This window comes from Myotis lucifugus, unplaced genomic scaffold (assembly GCF_000147115.1).
Source record: "Myotis lucifugus unplaced genomic scaffold, Myoluc2.0 scaffold_281, whole genome shotgun sequence".
In the NCBI taxonomy this organism is placed as follows: Eukaryota; Metazoa; Chordata; class Mammalia; order Chiroptera; family Vespertilionidae; genus Myotis; species Myotis lucifugus.
This window is the reverse complement of record NW_005871329.1, coordinates 1,029,737-1,049,037: the sequence shown is the minus strand read 5'-3', so window position 1 is coordinate 1,049,037 and position 19,301 is coordinate 1,029,737. Positions and strand designations below refer to the sequence as shown.

At 36.5% G+C, this 19,301-nt stretch overlaps 1 protein-coding gene across 5 annotated transcripts in view; it reads right to left on the bottom strand.

Annotated features, from left to right (window-relative positions):
- The window catches only part of CD2AP (CD2 associated protein), a 128,604-nt gene that overhangs the window by 45,858 nt on the left and 63,445 nt on the right, over positions 1 to 19,301 (bottom strand). For 3 of the 5 annotated variants that reach the window (XM_006099712.3, XM_023763348.1, XM_023763350.1), the window contains exons 6-10: positions 13,786 to 13,973; positions 6,332 to 6,410; positions 5,844 to 5,938; positions 4,608 to 4,712; positions 691 to 727 (exon numbers count right to left, since the gene is read on the bottom strand). In XM_006099712.3, coding sequence (XP_006099774.1) covers positions 691 to 727; positions 4,608 to 4,712; positions 5,844 to 5,938; positions 6,332 to 6,410; positions 13,786 to 13,973 — 504 coding nt within the window. The remainder of the gene's footprint in view (positions 1 to 690; positions 728 to 4,607; positions 4,713 to 5,843; positions 5,939 to 6,331; positions 6,411 to 13,785; positions 13,974 to 19,301) is intronic. The other 2 variants (XM_023763349.1, XM_023763351.1) reach the window with 2 other exon arrangements.

The following is a 19,301-nucleotide window of genomic DNA, read 5'->3' as shown; positions in this document are numbered from 1 at the left end:
TGCATATTAGCCTTTTATATATATAGAAGATTTTAATTAACTTTGTAGGACCAATTTAACTAGTGTCTAAAAAGCCTCCAAAACTATCTTATATAAAAGTTATTTTTAACTTGTGTTTTCCATGGTCTGGGATTAGGTCAGCAGATACAAGGCTAAAACTATTGAGCAGGAAAGGACTTGCATTATTCTATAAAGAGCAAATCTTTCAGAAAAAATTGTACTGTATTTATAAACATCAGAAATTGGATGCTTTGAAATTCACAGACATAGACAAAGAGCCAGATTATAAAACATTAACTCTGGAAAATTCTTCTAGATTTGTTTAATTCAACTGTTTAAAAAAATAAACTCTTCTAGTTTCTTTAATCCCTAACACACTCCCTTAAGGAAGAGTACATAAAAAATCAGCATTTGTTTGAGACATTAAAAAATAAATTTCATCTGAAAAGACAGAAAAAATAATTTGTCAGGTCAATATATTAAATTTCTCAGCAGTTCTTAGTCAATTCTCTTAATAAAAATGACATAGAACTAAAGTATATATTTTCAACATTCCTACTTCATACCTTGATACATAGCACATACTTTTTTTGCTAATGAAAATAAATGGTGTACATAACACCAAATTTCACCATTTTAGAATTTAAAGATATGAAAACAGCAAACTGAAAAAACAGTTTTCTTACATACCTGGACCCTTAGCAGGAGGTGGTGGTTTCTTTGGTTTCTATTAAAATAATAATGGTGAAAACAGTTCAATACTTACATATTAAATATACTTAAAATAAATTCTGATCATTAAAAATCAAAATTATATGAACATCTCCCCTTAATCCCTACCTGCTCAAAATTATAAAATAAAATCCAACAACTCCACAAAAGGTCATGGAGAAAATTTTATTCTATTAGAATACCTCCTTGATCAAAATTCAAAATTTATCAGTGTTAGATAAAACTACGAATTCTTGAAGAGCAAAACTGTTCTGTTCTGCCTCCCCTAGTTTAAGATTTCTATGTACCATTTCACTGTGTTTAGCAATTGACACTTGGGTGGGGAGGGTTAGCAGGGAAAGGAAAAGAAATACTCATTGTTTAAACAACAAAAAGAGCAGCTAGTAAATATATGTAGCTTTCATTCTTGATTCTTCAGAATGATCAAAAAGAAGATAAAAGCAAAGGTATATGTTTCCTTAATTTATTCAAATTCTCTTAGATTTATAAGGATTTACCTAATGAGTTAAAAAACTCAAGACACCTTTCTAAGTATGTGAATTTGGTTTTTCCAAATTTAAAATAACTAATAATCAACAGGGTACAAGCATCCAATAAAAGACCAAAAAAAAGGACAGACCAAGATGGCGGCGTAGGTAAACACCGGAGACCGCTGCCGCAAACAACCATTTCAAAAATACAACTAAAAGACGGAACGGACATCACCCAGAACCACAGGAAGGCTGGCTGAAGAGAGACTCTACAACTAGAAGGAAAGAGAACAGCAAACCGGGGCTCAGAGGAGGCGCAATGTGGAAAATACAAAGGTACCGAGGTGCACGCGAAAGCGGGCTGGTGGCTGAGGGCGCGGTTGTCGTTTTAGGTCGGGAGTGAGTCTCAGACTCTGGGAGAGTCTCTAGGGACCCAGACTCAAACGGGAGAAGCGGGACTGTCTGGCTACGGTCCCTCCGAGGTTTGCAGCGGTTGCTGGGACAGAGAGGCAGAGCCCCTGGAGACGGACTGAGAGCAGCCATAGCTGCTCCCTCCCCCCGCCCTGTTGATCCCGCTCCCTCCCCCCGCCCTGTAGATCCCGCCCCGCCCAAGCCCTGCGCAGAGCCATTTGCCGGATCGCCTCAGGCAAAGGCTGGATTAGCGCCTCCCCAGAAGACAGACGTTTTCCACACAGCTGATTCCTACAGCCAGTCTGCCTGGTGGTCAAATCCCTCTAGTGTTAACTACAACAATTAAGGCTTAACTAGAACAAGACTGCGCACAAAGACCACAAGGGGGTGCACCAAGAAAGCATAAAAGATGCGGAGACAAAAAAACATGACAGAAATGGAGGATATGGAGCTAAGAATCGCAATTTTGAGGGCTTGCTATAAACTTGAGCAGAGCCTCACGAAAACTAATGAGACCCTCGATGCTACGATAAAGAAATTAGAAAGTAAGCATACACGGACTGAAATAAAGAATATTATACCCAATAGCAGACCAGAGGAGCACAAGAATCAAACCAAAGATTCGACAAAAAACACCCAACTGGAAAAGCAAAATGAAAAAAGAATCCGAAAGTGTGAAGATAGTGTAAGGAGCCTCTGGGACAGCTTCAAGCGCACTAATATCAGAATAATAGGGGTGCCAGAAGATGAGAGACAGCAAGATATTGAAAACCTATTTGAAGAAATAATGGCAGAAAACTTCCCCCACCTGGTGAAAGAAATGGACTTACAGGTCCAAGAAGCGAAGAGAACCCCAAACAAAAGGAATCCAAAGAGGACCACACCAAGACACATCATCATTAAAATGCCAAGAGCAAAAGACAAAGAGAGAATCTTAAAAGCAGCAAGAGAAAGAGACTCAATTACCTACAAGGGAATACCCATACGACTGTCAGCTGATTTCTCAACAGAAACTTTGCAGGCCAGAAGGGAATGGCAAGAAATATTCAAAGTACTGAATACCAAGAACCTACACCAAGATTACTTTATCCAGCAAAGCTATCATTCAGAATTGAAGGTCAGATAAAGAGCTTCACAGATAAGGAAAAGCTAAAGGACTTCATCACCACTAAACCAGTATTATACGAAATGCTGAAAGGTTTCCTTTAAGAAGAGGAAGAAGAAAAAGGTAAAGATACAAATTGTGAACAACAAACATGCATCTATCAACAAGTGAATCTAAGAATCAAGTGAATAAATAATCTGATGTACAGAATGAACTGGTGATTACAATGAATCAGGGACATAGAAGGGGAATGGACTGACTATTCTTGGGGGGGGGGGAAGGGGAATGGGAGATGCGGGAAGAGAATGGACAAAAATCGTGCACCTATGGATGAGGACAGTGGGTGGGGAGTGACGGCGGAGGGTGAGGCGGGAACTGGGAGAAGGGGAGTTATGGGAAAAAAAGAGGAACAAATGTAATCAGAACAATAAAGATTTAATTTAAAAAAAAATAAAAATAAATAAAAATAAATAAATAAATAAAAAAAGACCAAAAAAAAAAAGTATTCATTAAGAAAAAGCCCTGGCCAGGTAGTTCAGTGGATTAGAGCGCCATCTCCATTCTCCACACACTAAGGTTGCGAGTTCAATCCCCAGTCAGGGCACATACAAGAATCAACCAATAAATGCATAAATTAATCGAACAACAAATTGATGTTTCTTTCTCTCCCTAAATTCAATAAGCAGGGGAAAAAAAAGTATAAAAATAAAGAACACAGGAGGCTGAATCAATAGTGAATCAAATCCAGCTAAGGAAGGGCCTCAAACAGTGTGAGCCTCCACAGAGTAACCTCTGGTAATTTACTTAACTAAATGAGAGACTGAGAAGATTAGAGAGCTTTGCATTGCCTAAGTCAAATGTGGTAGACTGTCTTGCTGTGTATCTGCACTCTAACTCCCTTCCCCCCTATATATTTTTAAAACTCAATTAGGTTCATCCCTCCATGGGGGAAGAAGGGATCAAGGTGCACAGAAACAAAAGATTACTGATGAAACTCAGATTTACTTTATTCACCGTGAGAAGTAAAATAGATACTAGTATAATAAATCCTATAAGGAGGCAAAGACTGCTTTTTATCCTACCAAAAAATGAACTGACAGAGTAACAGTAAGATCTACATTGCCTTATTTTCAACAAATTAAATAAAAATATAATGTCTTCCAGCTAAGTGCTAATTTATCTAACTAGAATGGCCAGCTTTTTTTCTTTTTCTTTTCCCACTGCATGTAATATTTTATTTTTTTATAATTTATTAAGGGTATCTGTTTCCATATTAAAAGGTGTGTGTGTGTGTATGTATGTGTTGGTGTTTCTTTTCTTCCCTTAAAAAAAAACTTTTAATGTTGACATGATTGCAGGTATCCCTCTCCCCCCACTGCTTTTCCCATCTCCACCACCTCTGACTCCCCTCCCACTTAATTAAATAAAGTAATGAGCCCAGCTAGTATGGCTCAGAGGTTGAGCATCCACCTATGAACGAGGAGGTCTCGGTTTGATTCCCAGTCAGGGCACATGCCTAGGTTGCAGGCTCGATCCCCAGCGGGGGGCATGCAGGAGGCGGCTGATTAGTGATTCTCTCTCATCATTAATTTTTCTATCTCTCTCCCCCTCTCCCTTCCCCTCTGAAATCAATAAAAAATGTATTTTTTTTTAAAAAGTAATGAGTCAAAGGTTACTCTCCAATATTATCAGCAGGGAAAGAAAACCAGGAATAAAGGACAGAACAGAAATACTTTTTGTTTTTACTATTATTCAAATAAGTTACTTGAAGACATGAATCTAAAACACCCTCATAACAGTATTTAGTAACAATGTAAACATTCTGTTTTTTAAAAAATATTGAAAAAAGGTTCTTTAAACTATTATCATCATTGAAAAATAAAGCTTACTGGAAAGTCCTTATCCAGTTCATTTAACTGAACAGCAAAATTGTCCGGAAATACTCCTTCTTTACCATTAAGTTCACCCTTCCACCAGCCAGTTTCTCCAGTCTCCTAAAATTCAACATGAAGAATAATTAAAATAAGGGTTATCTTTAAATAAGAAAAAATTATAGAAAATTATTGAATTTCATTATTTTTTACAAGGAAAAAAAATACCTAAACATATCATGAGATCCTCCTAATAAAAAATATTCCTCACTATTGCTTCTAGCAGCAGTTATAAAGTTGGGTTTATAAGTCAAGTGTTTTAAATTTAATTTACAAGGATAGAAAGTTCTTGGGGAGGAGAAAGGAAAAAGAAAAGGAAGTAGGAGAGGAGGGTGAAAAGAGAATATGAATTTCCAAATTGTATCTTACTAAATATTCTTCCCAACATGTTAATACTCAATATTAATCACATTATTCACTTGGTTTAGAAATTAACAAGTTCTTCAATTTCTTCCAAATGCCATCCTTCCATGAGAAATTAATCCAAACTGTATGAATATTGAAAATGGCATACAGTGAATCAGCTGATCATTAATTTAAAACAATAGAAATAAATTTCAAAAATGATTCAATGGGGTTACACCAAAAACAAAATATTTATAATTTTGCTCTCTTACAAAGACTAATTATAGGATTTTGCCTACATCCCAATAATACTGTTTAGCTGCACTACTTTCCACAGGATAATTTTTACATGTTGAGGGACATTTAAATTGTTTCCTCATTATTCCTTGTGGGTTTTTTTTTTTAAATATTAACACGTTAAGCGCCCAGCCTGTTTTGTCTTCCGGACAGAAAGTATAGTGTCAGTCACAGTGACTTACTGGGCGCTTAATGTGTTAAAAACAAAACAACAAACAGTAGGTTCAAATAAAATGGGATGAGGTAAAAGAGAAAGTACGAACAGAAACCTGAAGGTGGGTTAAGGTTAAAGAAAAACGCAACATGACGGTAAAAATAATTCCCAATAATATCAATTACAACAAAGTTGCCTAAACACACACACACACACACACACACACACACACACACACACTCGTGCCTCTCACTATGTGCCAGGTTCTCAGGACACAGAAACAAACATGACAAGTCCCAGCACTTCCAGGGCTCAGGTGCTAGGGGGAATATAAGAATACTGAAAAAATGTTTCTATGAATAAATTACATATGATTTCAAACCAGAGAAAGATCTTACCTTACTTATCAAGTGGATTATGTCTCCCTCTTTAAAAGTAAGTTCATCTTCATTAGTACCTTCATAGGCAAATAACGCTCTACAATATTCCTTAGCTAAAATAAAGAATGTAAGTAATATAACTTATATACATTGATTCTTTCCACAAATACTTAAGTTTCTATCTAGTGCAAAGTAATGTATACTAGAAACTATTAAAATGAATTTAATAATTTCAGCCAATACCATATGTGAAATTAAGTAATAATTTCATTAATCATATCCATGCAACTGCTTACGAAGTTCCTGCTATGCTCTAGGCACAGTTCTAACTGTCAGGGTAGAACATCAGTGAACAAAGCATATTAAAATCTTTGACCTCATGACACCTATAGCTAGCAGGATTTAATACTCTGATCAAGTGGTATGGTGTTGACAAATGCCTTCAACAAATATCAATTTCTGAGCATGTTTCACTCCTAATATGAAGATTTTATTGAAACACTTACCTTTTGTTTTACCTTCAGTGTCTGATTTTGTTATCTCCGTGTTCTGAGTTCTGGATCCTAGTGACTGTATGATTGAGGGCTACAATAGAAAAGGATGAGATCAACTATTTTAAGTTAGAATAAAGAAAACGCTGTTAAACAAAGTTTACATTTACAGGTATCCAGTTTTCCCTAATAGTACTTAGTAACATGACTGAAAACTCTACCATAAGAAAGAGAAAGATTTCAAAAGTGAAATGATAGCTCAGAACACCTAACTTTTAAAACTTCCTGGTTTTATGATAAAAAATACTGATACTCATAATACATTACCCTAATTTTAGAACCTCTAAAATAACAATAGCATTTAAAAACTTACTATGGGCCAAACCCTGAGCTAAGAACTTTACATTCATTATAACTTAGTCTGCAGAACACCCTGCATAAGGCAGGCACTATCATTTGTTCCTTTTATAGACTAGGAAACAGTTACATAATCCGACTATGAGAAGAGTAATTTAGCAGAACCCAGATTGAAAGTCAGAAAGTGAGCTCTTAAACATCATTAAACTTCCTTCAATGAGACAGAGGTAGAGAGAGAGAGAAAGAAAGAGAGAAAGAGAGAGTGAGTTTTGGTACTTCATTGTTCCTATTGCAATGAAAATACCATTAAGGTCATTATAACGATAGTCATTATTATAACTATAGTCTAGTAGACAACTTTCCACTATAATTTACTACAGTTAAGTCCTTTGCCATTTTATACCATTTCCTTGAGTCCTATTCCCAGAAATAACATTCTATTTGACCTTAGATCTCATTGCTTTAGTTAAAAATCTGAACACATTGCTAACTTACCCACTGACTTTAAAGAGAGGAAAGGGGAGGGAGGCAGAGAGAGAAACATCTATGTGAGACAAAAACATCAATAGGTTTGCCTTGCTCTAGCTGGTTTTGCTCAGTGGATAGAGCATCAGCCTGTGGACTGAAGGGTCCCAGGTTCAAGTCCAGTCAAGGGCACATGTCTTGGTTGTGGGCTTGATCACCACTAGGGGATGTGCAGGAGGCAGCCAATCAATGACTCTCTCTCATCATTGATGTTTCTATCTCTCCCTCTCTCTTCCTCTCTGAAATCAATAAAGATATATTTTTAAAAATGTAAAAAAAAAAAAAATGTGTTTGCCTCCCATACATGCCCTGACCAGGGATTAAACCAATAATCTAGGTATGTGCCCTGAATAAAAATCGAACCCACCTGGCCAGGGCTGTTCTGTTTAAATTTTAAAACACTTTAATTCCTCCTAATTCTAACCACCATATCTTCCAATCTGGTGTCATCTACAAACATAGCAAATGTGCTCCCTACTTTATCAATTCCTAGGTCAGTGATCAAAGCAAGCCTCGCAAGTCCATCACGTAGGGTGACCCTGAGACTACTATCATAATTACAACTCTGGAATAGTGGACATTATAAATGGCAATCAAAAAATCACTAGTGTCGGAGTCAATACGCAGGCACAGATATCTACCAAATATCACCCATTTGTGCTCTTAAGATGAATGTGTGTCACTGTGTGAATTCTACCCCAAATGTAAAACAACAACAACAACAAAAAAATGGTGGCATGGAAATCACAAGCTGCAGGACAACATGAGCTGTGTGACAAAAAAGTCAAAGGGAATGTGTAGTTTCTGTTTGCCTGCATGTAGGGAGTGTTTGAAGGCAATGCCTTCACAGTGGCCATAGTGGCAGTAGAGTTTATGTTGGTGGAGTGGAAACAGTCACTGGGACAGAGGAGCCCACCTTGTCAGGCCCAGGCCAGACCTTTCAGCTCCCAGGTGTCCCCTACGTGGAAAGACCCTTCCACCACTCAGGCATGGCCTAGAAATGGATCATTGTGATTTGATTCTTAGCCCTGCCCATGCAGCAATTCCTGGACAGTTGGTGGGATTGTCCCTGGGCACTGGACATTTTTGGCAGGCGGATCAGGTCAGTCCTATGACCCACAGCAATGGCCTCCTGGTTTGGTGGCCTTGGCTCTGGCTAAGGCCATTCTCTGGGGCAAGTAGGCAGCACTGCGGCTCCTTTCAGAGACATATCTCTAACTTCACAAAAGAGGTGCTGATGAAATAATCAAAAAAAAAAAAGAGGAAGAGCCTGGTCGGCGTGGCTCAGTTGGTTGAACGTTAACCTATGAGCCAGGAGGCCATGGTTCAATTCCCAGTCAGGGCACATGCCCAGGTTGTGGGCTAGATCTCCAGTGTGGGGCGTGCAGGAGGCAGCCAATAAGTGATTCTCTCTTATCATTGTTGTTTCCATCTCTCTCTTCCTCTCTGAAGTTAATAAAAATATATTTTTAAAAAAGAGAGGAAGAAACACTTGACTCTAAGAAGAAGGAGGTGGAAGCCACTCAGGCAATTTCAAAAGCAGAGAATGAGAAACCTGAAACTCTCTGTGGTGACCTAGAACAGAAGTATGAAACGTCAGAGCTTCAAATAAAGCAACAAAAATGTTCCTTTCTGACATCAACTACAACAAAAAGACTTGGAAATCAAACTTCTGGAAGGAAGACAGATTGTGCTAAAGAACAAGGTGCAGAAGCTGCAGTCAGACAATCAGTGAGAAATTCTGGAGTTGGCCTTGTACCATCACCCCTGCATCACCTTCAGTGGTGATGACATCAACCTTCATGCTTCAGCTTCCAATGGAGATGACATGGGCTTTCCTAACCTGATTTCATCACAAGGAAATAAACTGTCAATAAAACTGTAATACTTGAGGCTGAAGTTAGCCATTAGAGGTGTTTTGTTCAGACTTCCACAGCCAACAGCTATGATCACCATGAATTCTACAAATTCCAATAAACCATCAAGAAACTTAAACAGAAGCAAAACAAGTATATTGATAAACATCAATTTGAAATGGCAATGCTACAGAATGTTCCCAAACAAAAAGTAGAATAAGTAAGGGGTAGGTATCTACACTAATAAAAAGATGCAAATTGACTGTACCTTCACAACGCCCACCAGCCAATCAGGAATGAGTATGCAAATTAACCCAACAAAGATGGCAGGTTCATTTGCATACACAGGTGCTGAGCAGCTGGGTAGATCAGGACACTTGCATCGTCGCCATGGCGACTATGCAGGTGTTCAGCACCGCCACAGCCGCTCAGGGCCTCTGGGCAGCATGGGAAGGCGGAAAGGCGGCTCTGAGCCTGAAGGAAGGCAGAAAGGAGGCTCGGGGATGGAGCGAAGGTGCAAAGGTGGCTCCAGCTGGAGAGCCAGGGGAAGGAAGGCCCATTCTTGCACAAATCTTCGTGCATCAGGCCTCTAGTCATAAAAAAAAAGAATATGAAGAAAAAATTGAATAACTTGAAAATCTGTTACAGCAGGGTGGCTGGGGAATCTGAGAAAGTGACCTAAATATCACGAAATCTAAAATTTATGATATGCAAAAGTCTATTCAAATTCTACAAACAGAAAAAAACACACAAAAAAACAGTTCATGAAAAGACCAAAGGATTTTAAATCAGAAATAAATTCCTCAAGAAAAAATTACCTTCTGAAAGAACAAGATGAAAAGAATGAGGAAAAGGAAAACAGCTGAAGAATGTGAATTGAAGCCTGATGTTACAAAGCAAAATAGTGTGACAAGAAAGAAAAAAGTTCTTCCCCAAACTACATTCATGGAAGAATCACTGAGTGCAACAAGCACTGTCTGCTGCTGAAAATAAAATAATGAGACAGAGTAGCTTAAACCAAGGTAACAATCTCATTGAAAACAACCAACTTTTGGAGAAGGAACCAGCATTAATTCAGCTCAGTGTAAGGCAGCTCTGCTCTTTTAGTCAGTTGAGCTTATTTTACCACAGCCCTCCACCGGGTCAATGACCACAGAATGCACTCTCTCTGAAGGCAATGAAATCTGATGAACTCAGTGAGTCTTCTAAATTGCTTCCAGAAGGGCTTCATGGGCTGAGAAAATCAATGCAGGAAAAAGGAGCAACAATTAGAACCCTCTAGAAAGAGAGAAAGATCACCAGAGATTGACTGATTCAATTGCTGCCACCTCTGAACCAGAAAGAAAACAACGTGAACAAACTGATTCAGAAATTAAGCAGCTAAAGGAGAAACAGGATGTTTTACAAAATCTAAGGAAAAAAGAGCTCTTATTCAAAGCAAAATGTGATGAATTTCTTTCTTCAAGTGAATATTTCACTAATTAAGTGAGTGTAAATAAACTTCTGAGGTAGATGGTAACCAACCTAAAGGAGGAGACTACTGAATTTTGAAGTCAACATATGGATAATCTAACAGGGAAATGAAAAAATAGTAGAAACTTCACAGGAAAAGCAAACAGAAAATCAAGCACTACAAAAGACAAATGTGTGGCTTTCTATGGTAAAAAAAAAAAAAAGAAAAAGAATTGAAATATGCTGCAATGACGAAAAAGATTCTTGTTTTAGAGTAATTATTGAAAAAAAAAAAAAAGAACAGGGCAGGACCAATTAAATCAGCTCTTAAAGGCAGTCACATCACTCCAGGAAGAGAAAGTTATGTTTCATCAGAAGGGAAATGAAGTCCTGTTTGCACTGAAACAGAAACAAATGGAAAACTGTGCCTTATGGGAAGGAGGTTCAGTGTATATGTGACAAAGAATTACACTTAAAGCAGGAGCTGGAGAGATCCCTTAACCATGCTTTAGGATCATAAGATTTCTCTTTGCCAGAAGCCTGGGCTACAGAAGATGGAGCAACTAATCTGAGAAGGAAAGTCACAGTGTTGTAGGAAAAGCCAGATTCACCTTCTAATGCAAGCCATCGAGTCAGTCAGTAGGTAGAGTCATTGCAGGAACAATGGAATGTTGTCACCAAGGAGAAAGATGAAAGTGCACTACAGCTTTCTGTCTCAGGAACAAGAAAAGCAGTGTGCTCACACATTAGCTAAAATAAAGCTGGTACTAGCTGAATTGATACAGAAGGCAGACAGTCTAGCACAGCAGTTCTCAACCTGTGGGTTGCGACCCCTTTGGGGGTCGAACGACCCTTCCACAGGGGTCGCCTAAGACCAATGGAAAACACATATATAATTACATATTGTTTTTGTGCTTAATCACTATGCTTTAATTATGTTCAATTTGTAACAATGAAAATACATCCTGCATATCAGATATTTACATTACGATTCATAACAGTAGCAAAATTACAGTTATGAAGTAGCAACGAAAATCATTTTATGGTTGGGGGTCACCACAACATGAGGAACATGTATTAAAGGGTCAGGGCATTAGGAAGGTTGAGAACCACTGGTCTAGATGGAAAACTGGGGGCGTTGGGTGGGGGGTGTCTAGATAAAATGAATGCTGGCTTGTATCAGAACAAGAACAAATTAAAGAATTTAACAAAATGAGGTCCAACAGGAAGTATTGGATAACATAAAAAAGAAATTAATTAACTTACTAAGTAGCACAGAAGAGTCCAAATGAGAAATCTCTTTGCAGTGGTTCTCAACCTTCTGGCCCTTTAAATACAGTTCCTCATGTTGTGACCCAACCATAAAATTATTTTTGTTGCTACTTCATAACTGTAATGTTGCTACTGTTATGGATCGTAATGTAAATATCTGATATGCAGGATGGTCTTAGGCGACCCCTGCCAAAGGGGTCGTGACCCACAGGTTGAGAACCACTGCTTTAGAGGATATTTTCAAACACCTAAACATGAACATCATGAAATGTTACAACTGATGGGAAGCACCCTGCATATCAAAAGCAAGGAAATGGAACAGTTGTTCAATAAAGAGCAAGGCAGTGTTACTAGGTGGGTGACCAAGTGGCTTAGATCAAAAAGTGTCCCCCACATAGCTCTGAGACCAATACAGCAGCTGTGCATAAGGGTTCTTTTTCAGAACTTTTTGTTAAATATCTAGAAGCAAAATTTCATTCAGCTTTTCCAGCAGCAAAACACTCCACTTCGTAATATGAAGCCTTGAGATTCAACAGGAAAGACAAAATGAGCTAAAAATGTGCCACTAAGTCTTCAACCTTCCCGAGGATCCATACCCGAAAAATAGGTGTGAATCCCTGTTCCACAGCTGTGTCTTATTAATCCACCTGAACCTGCAACTGGTGGTCCTGGGCATCATCTTCTAAATGCCACTGCTAATGTTTTGCACACATATTCACCTTTACTACTCCCACCTGACAAGAGCGTTCAAGTTGTCCTGAAAGACCTTCCAAAGCAAAATAGATGATTCTCAAACCAGAGATAAAATGGCACTTTGAAACAGTGGCCTTTAGGAAAAAGGCACATATTTGTTTTTGCAGTTTTACTTTGTTTAATAAAAATATTCTTAATAATTAAAAAATGTTAGTGTCGTCATTAATCAAATGAAGTGTTTCAATATAATCCTAAACTGTAGAGTTGAAAAGAGACCCCATATCATCTATTCTAATGGCTCTCCAATGCAGACATTGCCTCTCCAACATTCCTAGCTGTTATAGCTACAGCACCACTCCAAAATCCACAAGAATTCCAATCTTTATCTTGAAAACCAAGAATCAATTAGGCCCCAAAATCTTAAGGCTAGAACTCTTATAGCTAGGAGAAGATAAGGTACAAAATACAAGTTTTCTTTCCTGAACCCAAATCACAATTACATGAGAAAATATGTAGCAAGCTAAGAAAGAAATAAAAAAAGTTAAAACTAAACATGTTAGGAGAAAACTTAAATATATATTTCACCAACCAAAACAGTCTTAAAGTGAAATACAGCTAAACAAGGCAAGTAAATACTGAAATATTTTAAACTTTTAAGAGTTAAATAAAGACATACAAAGGAGAACTAAAAAGGAAACAATGCCGTAAACATCACAGGAAAGCCTCCTATCTGAAACAAGTACTTCATCTAAAGCTCCCAGATATTAATTAACACCAGGAACAACAGCTTTGAAATAAATGCCCTTCAGATTGTAGCTCTTTTCCCCCCAAAATAAAAACTCACAAGATTTAGTTTTAAATCTCTTATTAGAGCTTAGAATGTATGGTACATTCACTTTGACCTATGTTACAATGCCAGAGAAAAGTTAAGCAGTGCCTAATACACTTCATATCTCATTTTTAAAGCCATTTAAAAATGGTCCATTTGAGACCTACTTCAAATTAAATATGTAATTTTAGTTTTCAAAGGAAAAAAAAGACTTGCCTTTTCTACTTTTAAACTGTGACAACTAAGACTCTAAGGCTTCCACTAAGGAGAGTTTGTGTTAAATTTTACCACAAAACATTCTAATTTTATAAAAATCAAATGTAAACATTAATCACTGTAAACTTGAAGAGTTTTCTATCTTCTTAACCAAGGATCAGCGATCTCAAAAAAGAACATTTAAGAGCTGCAAAGTGATTTTTACATTTTAAAAAATGCTTAATGAGAGAAATGGTGATATTAATCTAAGTAAAGTTTATAGATTTTACCTTTTCTGATTTTTTCTCTTCTGTTTCACTACTGGATGCTCTTGTCCTAAGTTTCACAGAGCCTTCTTTAAAAATATCTCCAAATCCAATCCCTCGAATTTTCTTTGGCTGTGTCACGGATCCGGGTGCAGTTTCATTCCCATTCCCCTGAGAGGGGAAAGATAAGGTGGGCCCAGTCCAAACAGATTCTGAAAGAATAATTCGTTTTTGAAGAATGACAAGAAAATCTTGATACTCCCCCCGCCTTCCATAGTGTTTACATTCTATGCCTACTAATAAAAAATGTCAAATAAAAATAATAAATTAAATGACTGAGCACTAACATATTCAAAAGAGTAAGATATACTTTATCCTGATGTTTTTCTGGATGTTGTGTGAAACAATAACAATTTAGGTATTTTCAATTAGTAAAATGCTAATTAAGAAATCCAAGAAATCATAATATACAAAATCCTTAACAAGAGCATGTCAAATTTACAGCTTCTGTGCCCAGGCCAGTGTGGCTCAGTGGTTGAGCATTAACCCAGTGGTTCTCAACCTTCCCAGTGCCACGACCCTTTAATACAGTTCCTCATGTTGTGATGATCCCCAACCATAAAATGATTTTCGTTGCTACTTCATAACTGTAATTTTGCTACTGTTATGAATCGTAATGTAAATATCTGATATGCAGGATGTATTTTCTTTGTTACAAATTGAACATAATTAAAGCATAGTGATTAAGCACAAAAACAATATGTAATTATATATGTGTTTTCCATTGGTCTTAGGTGACCCCTGTGGAAGGGTCGTTCTACCCACAAACGGGTCGTGACCCACAGGTTGAGAACCGCTGCATTAACCCATGAACCAGGAGGTCAGGGTTCAATTGCCAGGCAGGGCACATGTCAGAGTTACGGGCTCAATCCCCAGGGTGAGGTGTGCAGGAGGCAGTCAATTGATGATTCTCTCTCACCGTTAATGTTTCTATCTCTCCCTTTCCCTTCCTCTCTGAAATCAACAAAAATATGTATTTTTTAAAATTTACAGCTTTGGGCAAAGATATGAAATGTAAGACCTTAAGCATTAAAAGAGATAAAGTTAATCATTTTTAAAAGTGGTAGTTTCCAAATACAAAAACTGGTAATATTAAAAAAATTTTATCTTAAAAAGTCAACAGTTCAAGATCTGTCCTTTTAACTCATGGATAAAGTAACGTAAGTCCATGAAATTTTCCATTTAATGGTAAAAAAAAAAAATTAAAGAAAGTCTAATGTTATATGAGTAAGAAAGTTGTTTCTACATTCTTGCTCAGTAGCAAAGGTTCTTATTCAGAGGCCTCAATGAGTCCATGACCAGCCCCAAGGAAAAGTGTGGATATTTTTTCAGTTCATTTTTCTGGGTAAAAAAAGCACAGCTCATAACAAATTCTCAAAGGCCTTATAATCTAAGAAATTAAGTTCTAAAGTAAATCATCAAAGAAAAATTTAAGAATAATTTTCCTAAAAATCCGTGATTATCAGCTCATTGATATTTAACAGTAAGAAAGCAATGAGTAATAATTAAAATGGTAGTACCATTTATTCCGGGCTTATTCTGTGCCAGGCACTTTCTAAGCACTATACATGAATTGTATCTAATTTGTATAACTACCCATAGGCTTAACATTAGCATTATTACTCCTCATTTTGAAAATAAGTAAACTAGGCAAAGAGATGTTAGGAACTTTCCCAAGGCCACGGTAACAAAGCCAACATTTGAATGTAATTCTAGATGACCCCAAAACCATTTTAAACATTTTAGTGTAATGATTCAACAACAAAGCTTCTTGAGCCAAAAACCTGGTAGTCACTGGCTCTTCCTTCTCAATCATTCACAGTTCCCATCATCACATGGTGCAGTTCTTTATATCACCTATTTAGCTCCTATTTTACCCATGCTTCTTCATTCCTATGATCACTCCTCTAGTTTAAACTGATACTATTTCTACCTTAATTATCAAAACATTCTCAGCTAATCTCCTTATCTAGTCTTTACTCTTCTCCAAACTACTTTCAACAATGCAACCAAACCAATCTATCTAAAAACAATCTAATCATTTCACTCTTGGTGCCTGGATTTAGCATTTTTGCATTGTTTTCTTAAACCTGACCCAAAAATTTCTCCAGCCTCAACACTCACCACATCCAACTATACACTCTACAATCCCTCTGAATTGAATCTCTTTCAGGATCTTGAAAATACTATGCTCTTTATCTTCTGTCACAAACTTGCCTAGGGATCTCCTACCTATTTTGGGATCTCAATCTGTAACTTCCTCTAGGGCGCAGTCCCTCATACCCTGCTAAGTTTGGTTTCTCTAACATACATCTATAGCACCCTAAAGTTTCTGTCACAAACATTTCTCATGTGGAATTATAATCACTTGTTTAAGTCTTTTCTTTCCCAAAGGACCAAAAGCTTCAAATATGAAGAATCATGCCTATGTTGCTCACTACTGTATTCTCAGAACCTTGCACAATATGCTCACCAATAAGCACTCAATATATTGAATAAACAAATATATGAATTTTGCATTAATTAAATTTATATTAGGAATTTTCCTTCACTGGCATTGACTTTCAAATTTAGATTTAAGGATACATTGACTCCATGGGAAATGCCACTGATATCACTGCTCATAATTTGCATAGGAATAAAAGTATATGAGAAGACAATTCTACAGGCATGATTTTTTAAAATTAAAAGACAACAGGCAAACAAAGGGATAAAATAATGAGAATCATCTAATATCCATACCCCCACACGTTAAATAGCATAGTGAATTTAAAAGATCAGAACAGAATTCCAATTGTGACTTTTACCACTCCATGGATAAATAATCTCAGAGTTACAATTTCTTCACCTTTAAAACAGGAGTGAACTAATCTCCAAAGTTATGAGATTTTAACATGACAAAATGTTTGAAAAGTTCTCTGTAAACCACAAAAACTATTCATTCATTCATTGAGCATCAATGTGTCAATGTTCTAGAAACTGGATATACAGCAATGAACAAAACAAAATGTATATTTAACACAAGGGTACAGTCAATAAGAAAATTAATAAGGACCAATAACAAATATGTCAAAGATCAAAGAAGAAAAGGAAATTAGAGTGGAGGATGGGAGCTTTTGGCTGTTTTATCCAGAGCTATTAGGAAAGGCCTAACTGAAAAGGTGACTTCTGAGCAGACTATTGAAATCAGACCAAAAGCCATAAGGAGATCTCGAAGAACATTCCCAAAGATATACAGCAAGTACAAAGGCTGTGAGACTAAAATGTTCCTGACTTCTTAAAACGTGTAACTACTAGAAGTGAGCACCTAAACATTCAGAAGGAAAGTAATGGCAAAATAACAGGCTGTTACAATTATACAGCAAAATAAAACTTACACCAGGGTAGCAGCAGTGGAGGTAGTAAAAGAAAATAGATTCTGCACATTTATTTAGTAGGTGACAAGTAGAGTGTAAGATTAAAAAGAAGAGTAAAAGGTGAATCCAAGTCTTTGATCTAAGTAAGAGAGAGATGGAGTTGTCATTAACTTGGATAAAAAGACTGTCTAGAGTAGATCTGGGTGCCAAGAAAAGGACAGAAGATCAGTTCTGACCATCTTAAATTTAAGATACTTATTAGACATAAATGGAGATTTTGCAGAACAGAACAAATTATGAATTTACCACACTCCTATAAAAATGTAATAGTGGCTCTTATAACTTTTATTCTATGGTCCTTCAATAAAAACTGAGGGCATAAAAATAAATTATCCATGAAGGATCAGGAAATATTGTCTAGCTTTTGTCTAGAATCAGAATTATCTTAACAGTAATAGCTAGAGTTTAACTGGTGAAACCAAGAACATTATCCCATTTATTTCAGTTTATTGATTAAAAGAAAAGAACAGAAGAGCTCTACTAAATGAAAAGAGGGTAAGGAGAAACTATGTAAAACAATCAAATTGTGGTGGACATGGCATTACAATACTATAAGTAAAAATTAACATTTCATAATATATAGTCAACTATAATTCCTATAACAGCTACTAGAAATACACACTACTACCTAAAAAGACTGTTAAAATACCAATTATAAACAGAGGCTATTACACTTTGTTAGGACACAGGAAGAGTGAAGGTCAATTCTTTAATGTATAAGATCAAACTCTTAAATTAAAACTTAAAGGATTATATACTTTTATCACTAAAGTTCTAAAATCTTTATAGCACACTCACTTCCTGGCATTCAAATCAATATTCAAATATTCTCTGCCTAAAACCTACAGTTTAAAAAAACAGGAATTATAGTGCACTTAAACCGCTGTCTTACCACCCCATAATCACAAAGCTCCACATTTAGACGCTTGTTATTGTAAACAGGTTAAACAAGCAAGGAAGTGTATTTTTAACAGATATAACTGCAAGGTTACTAAAATTCAAATAAGGCTAAACAATGCGAGAAAAAAGCCCAAAATATTTACAATTATAAAAATAATAATCTACATCCAAATTAAATTTGATTTCTTTTGCTAGTGGTCCCACTTGGACTTTAAATTTTGTACATATTTTAAGGGCTCAATTTATGTAGCATTATAAAAATCATTTCAAGATAAGTTTTAATTAATACCATATTCTAATGTTAAGAACAAATATCAGAGGATCCAATACCTATAAAACATAAGAAATAACAACATGGAGCTAAAGTAAATCAGGGGACAGTCTGCTATGGAGTAAGTGTACCATTAAATTTAAGCCAGATGTTTTCAGGACTTGTTTGTTCTCTAATGGTTACTATATATCCTTAAAACGTAAGTTTTGACTTCAGAACTGGTACCAATCATTCTCAAATAAGTGTAACGTAAAATACTAAGTCTATTTGTTATGAGTCCTCTATTTATTCCTATCTCAATGATTTTCTATCTTTCAATGGAATCAGTATCTGCACTGAAGACTGACTTTAGCACCTTTGACTTGAGGAATTTCTAAAATTGTGGATAGGCTATTTGCAAAATCAGATCAAAACTGTATAAAGCCTGGCCAGTGTCGCTCAGTGGTTGAGCATCCACCAATGAACCAGGAGGTCATGGTTTGATTCATCCATCAGGGCACATGCTTCGGTTACAGGCTCGATCCCCAATGGGGGGCGTGCAGGAGGCAGGCAATCAATGATTCTCTCTTATCACTGATGTTTCTATCTTTCCCTCTCCCTTCCTCTCTGAAATCAATAAAAATATGTATTTTAAAAAACTGTATGTAAGCATATCTTAAGTGGGAAGAAATAAGATAAGTATTATCACTTCACAATCAGAGTATAGTACTATAGGTTTACTTCAAGCTAAAGCAGACATCAGAGGAAAAAACATTGTTATTTTGCCTACTTAGTTCATTTTGAGACCCTGTCATAAGTTATTGTTGGTGGGTTTTTTTCTTAAAGTAGATAAACCAAAGCTCACAGTTCAAAAGTAAAAAAAGAGATTCAAAAAAATATAAAATAAACACTGA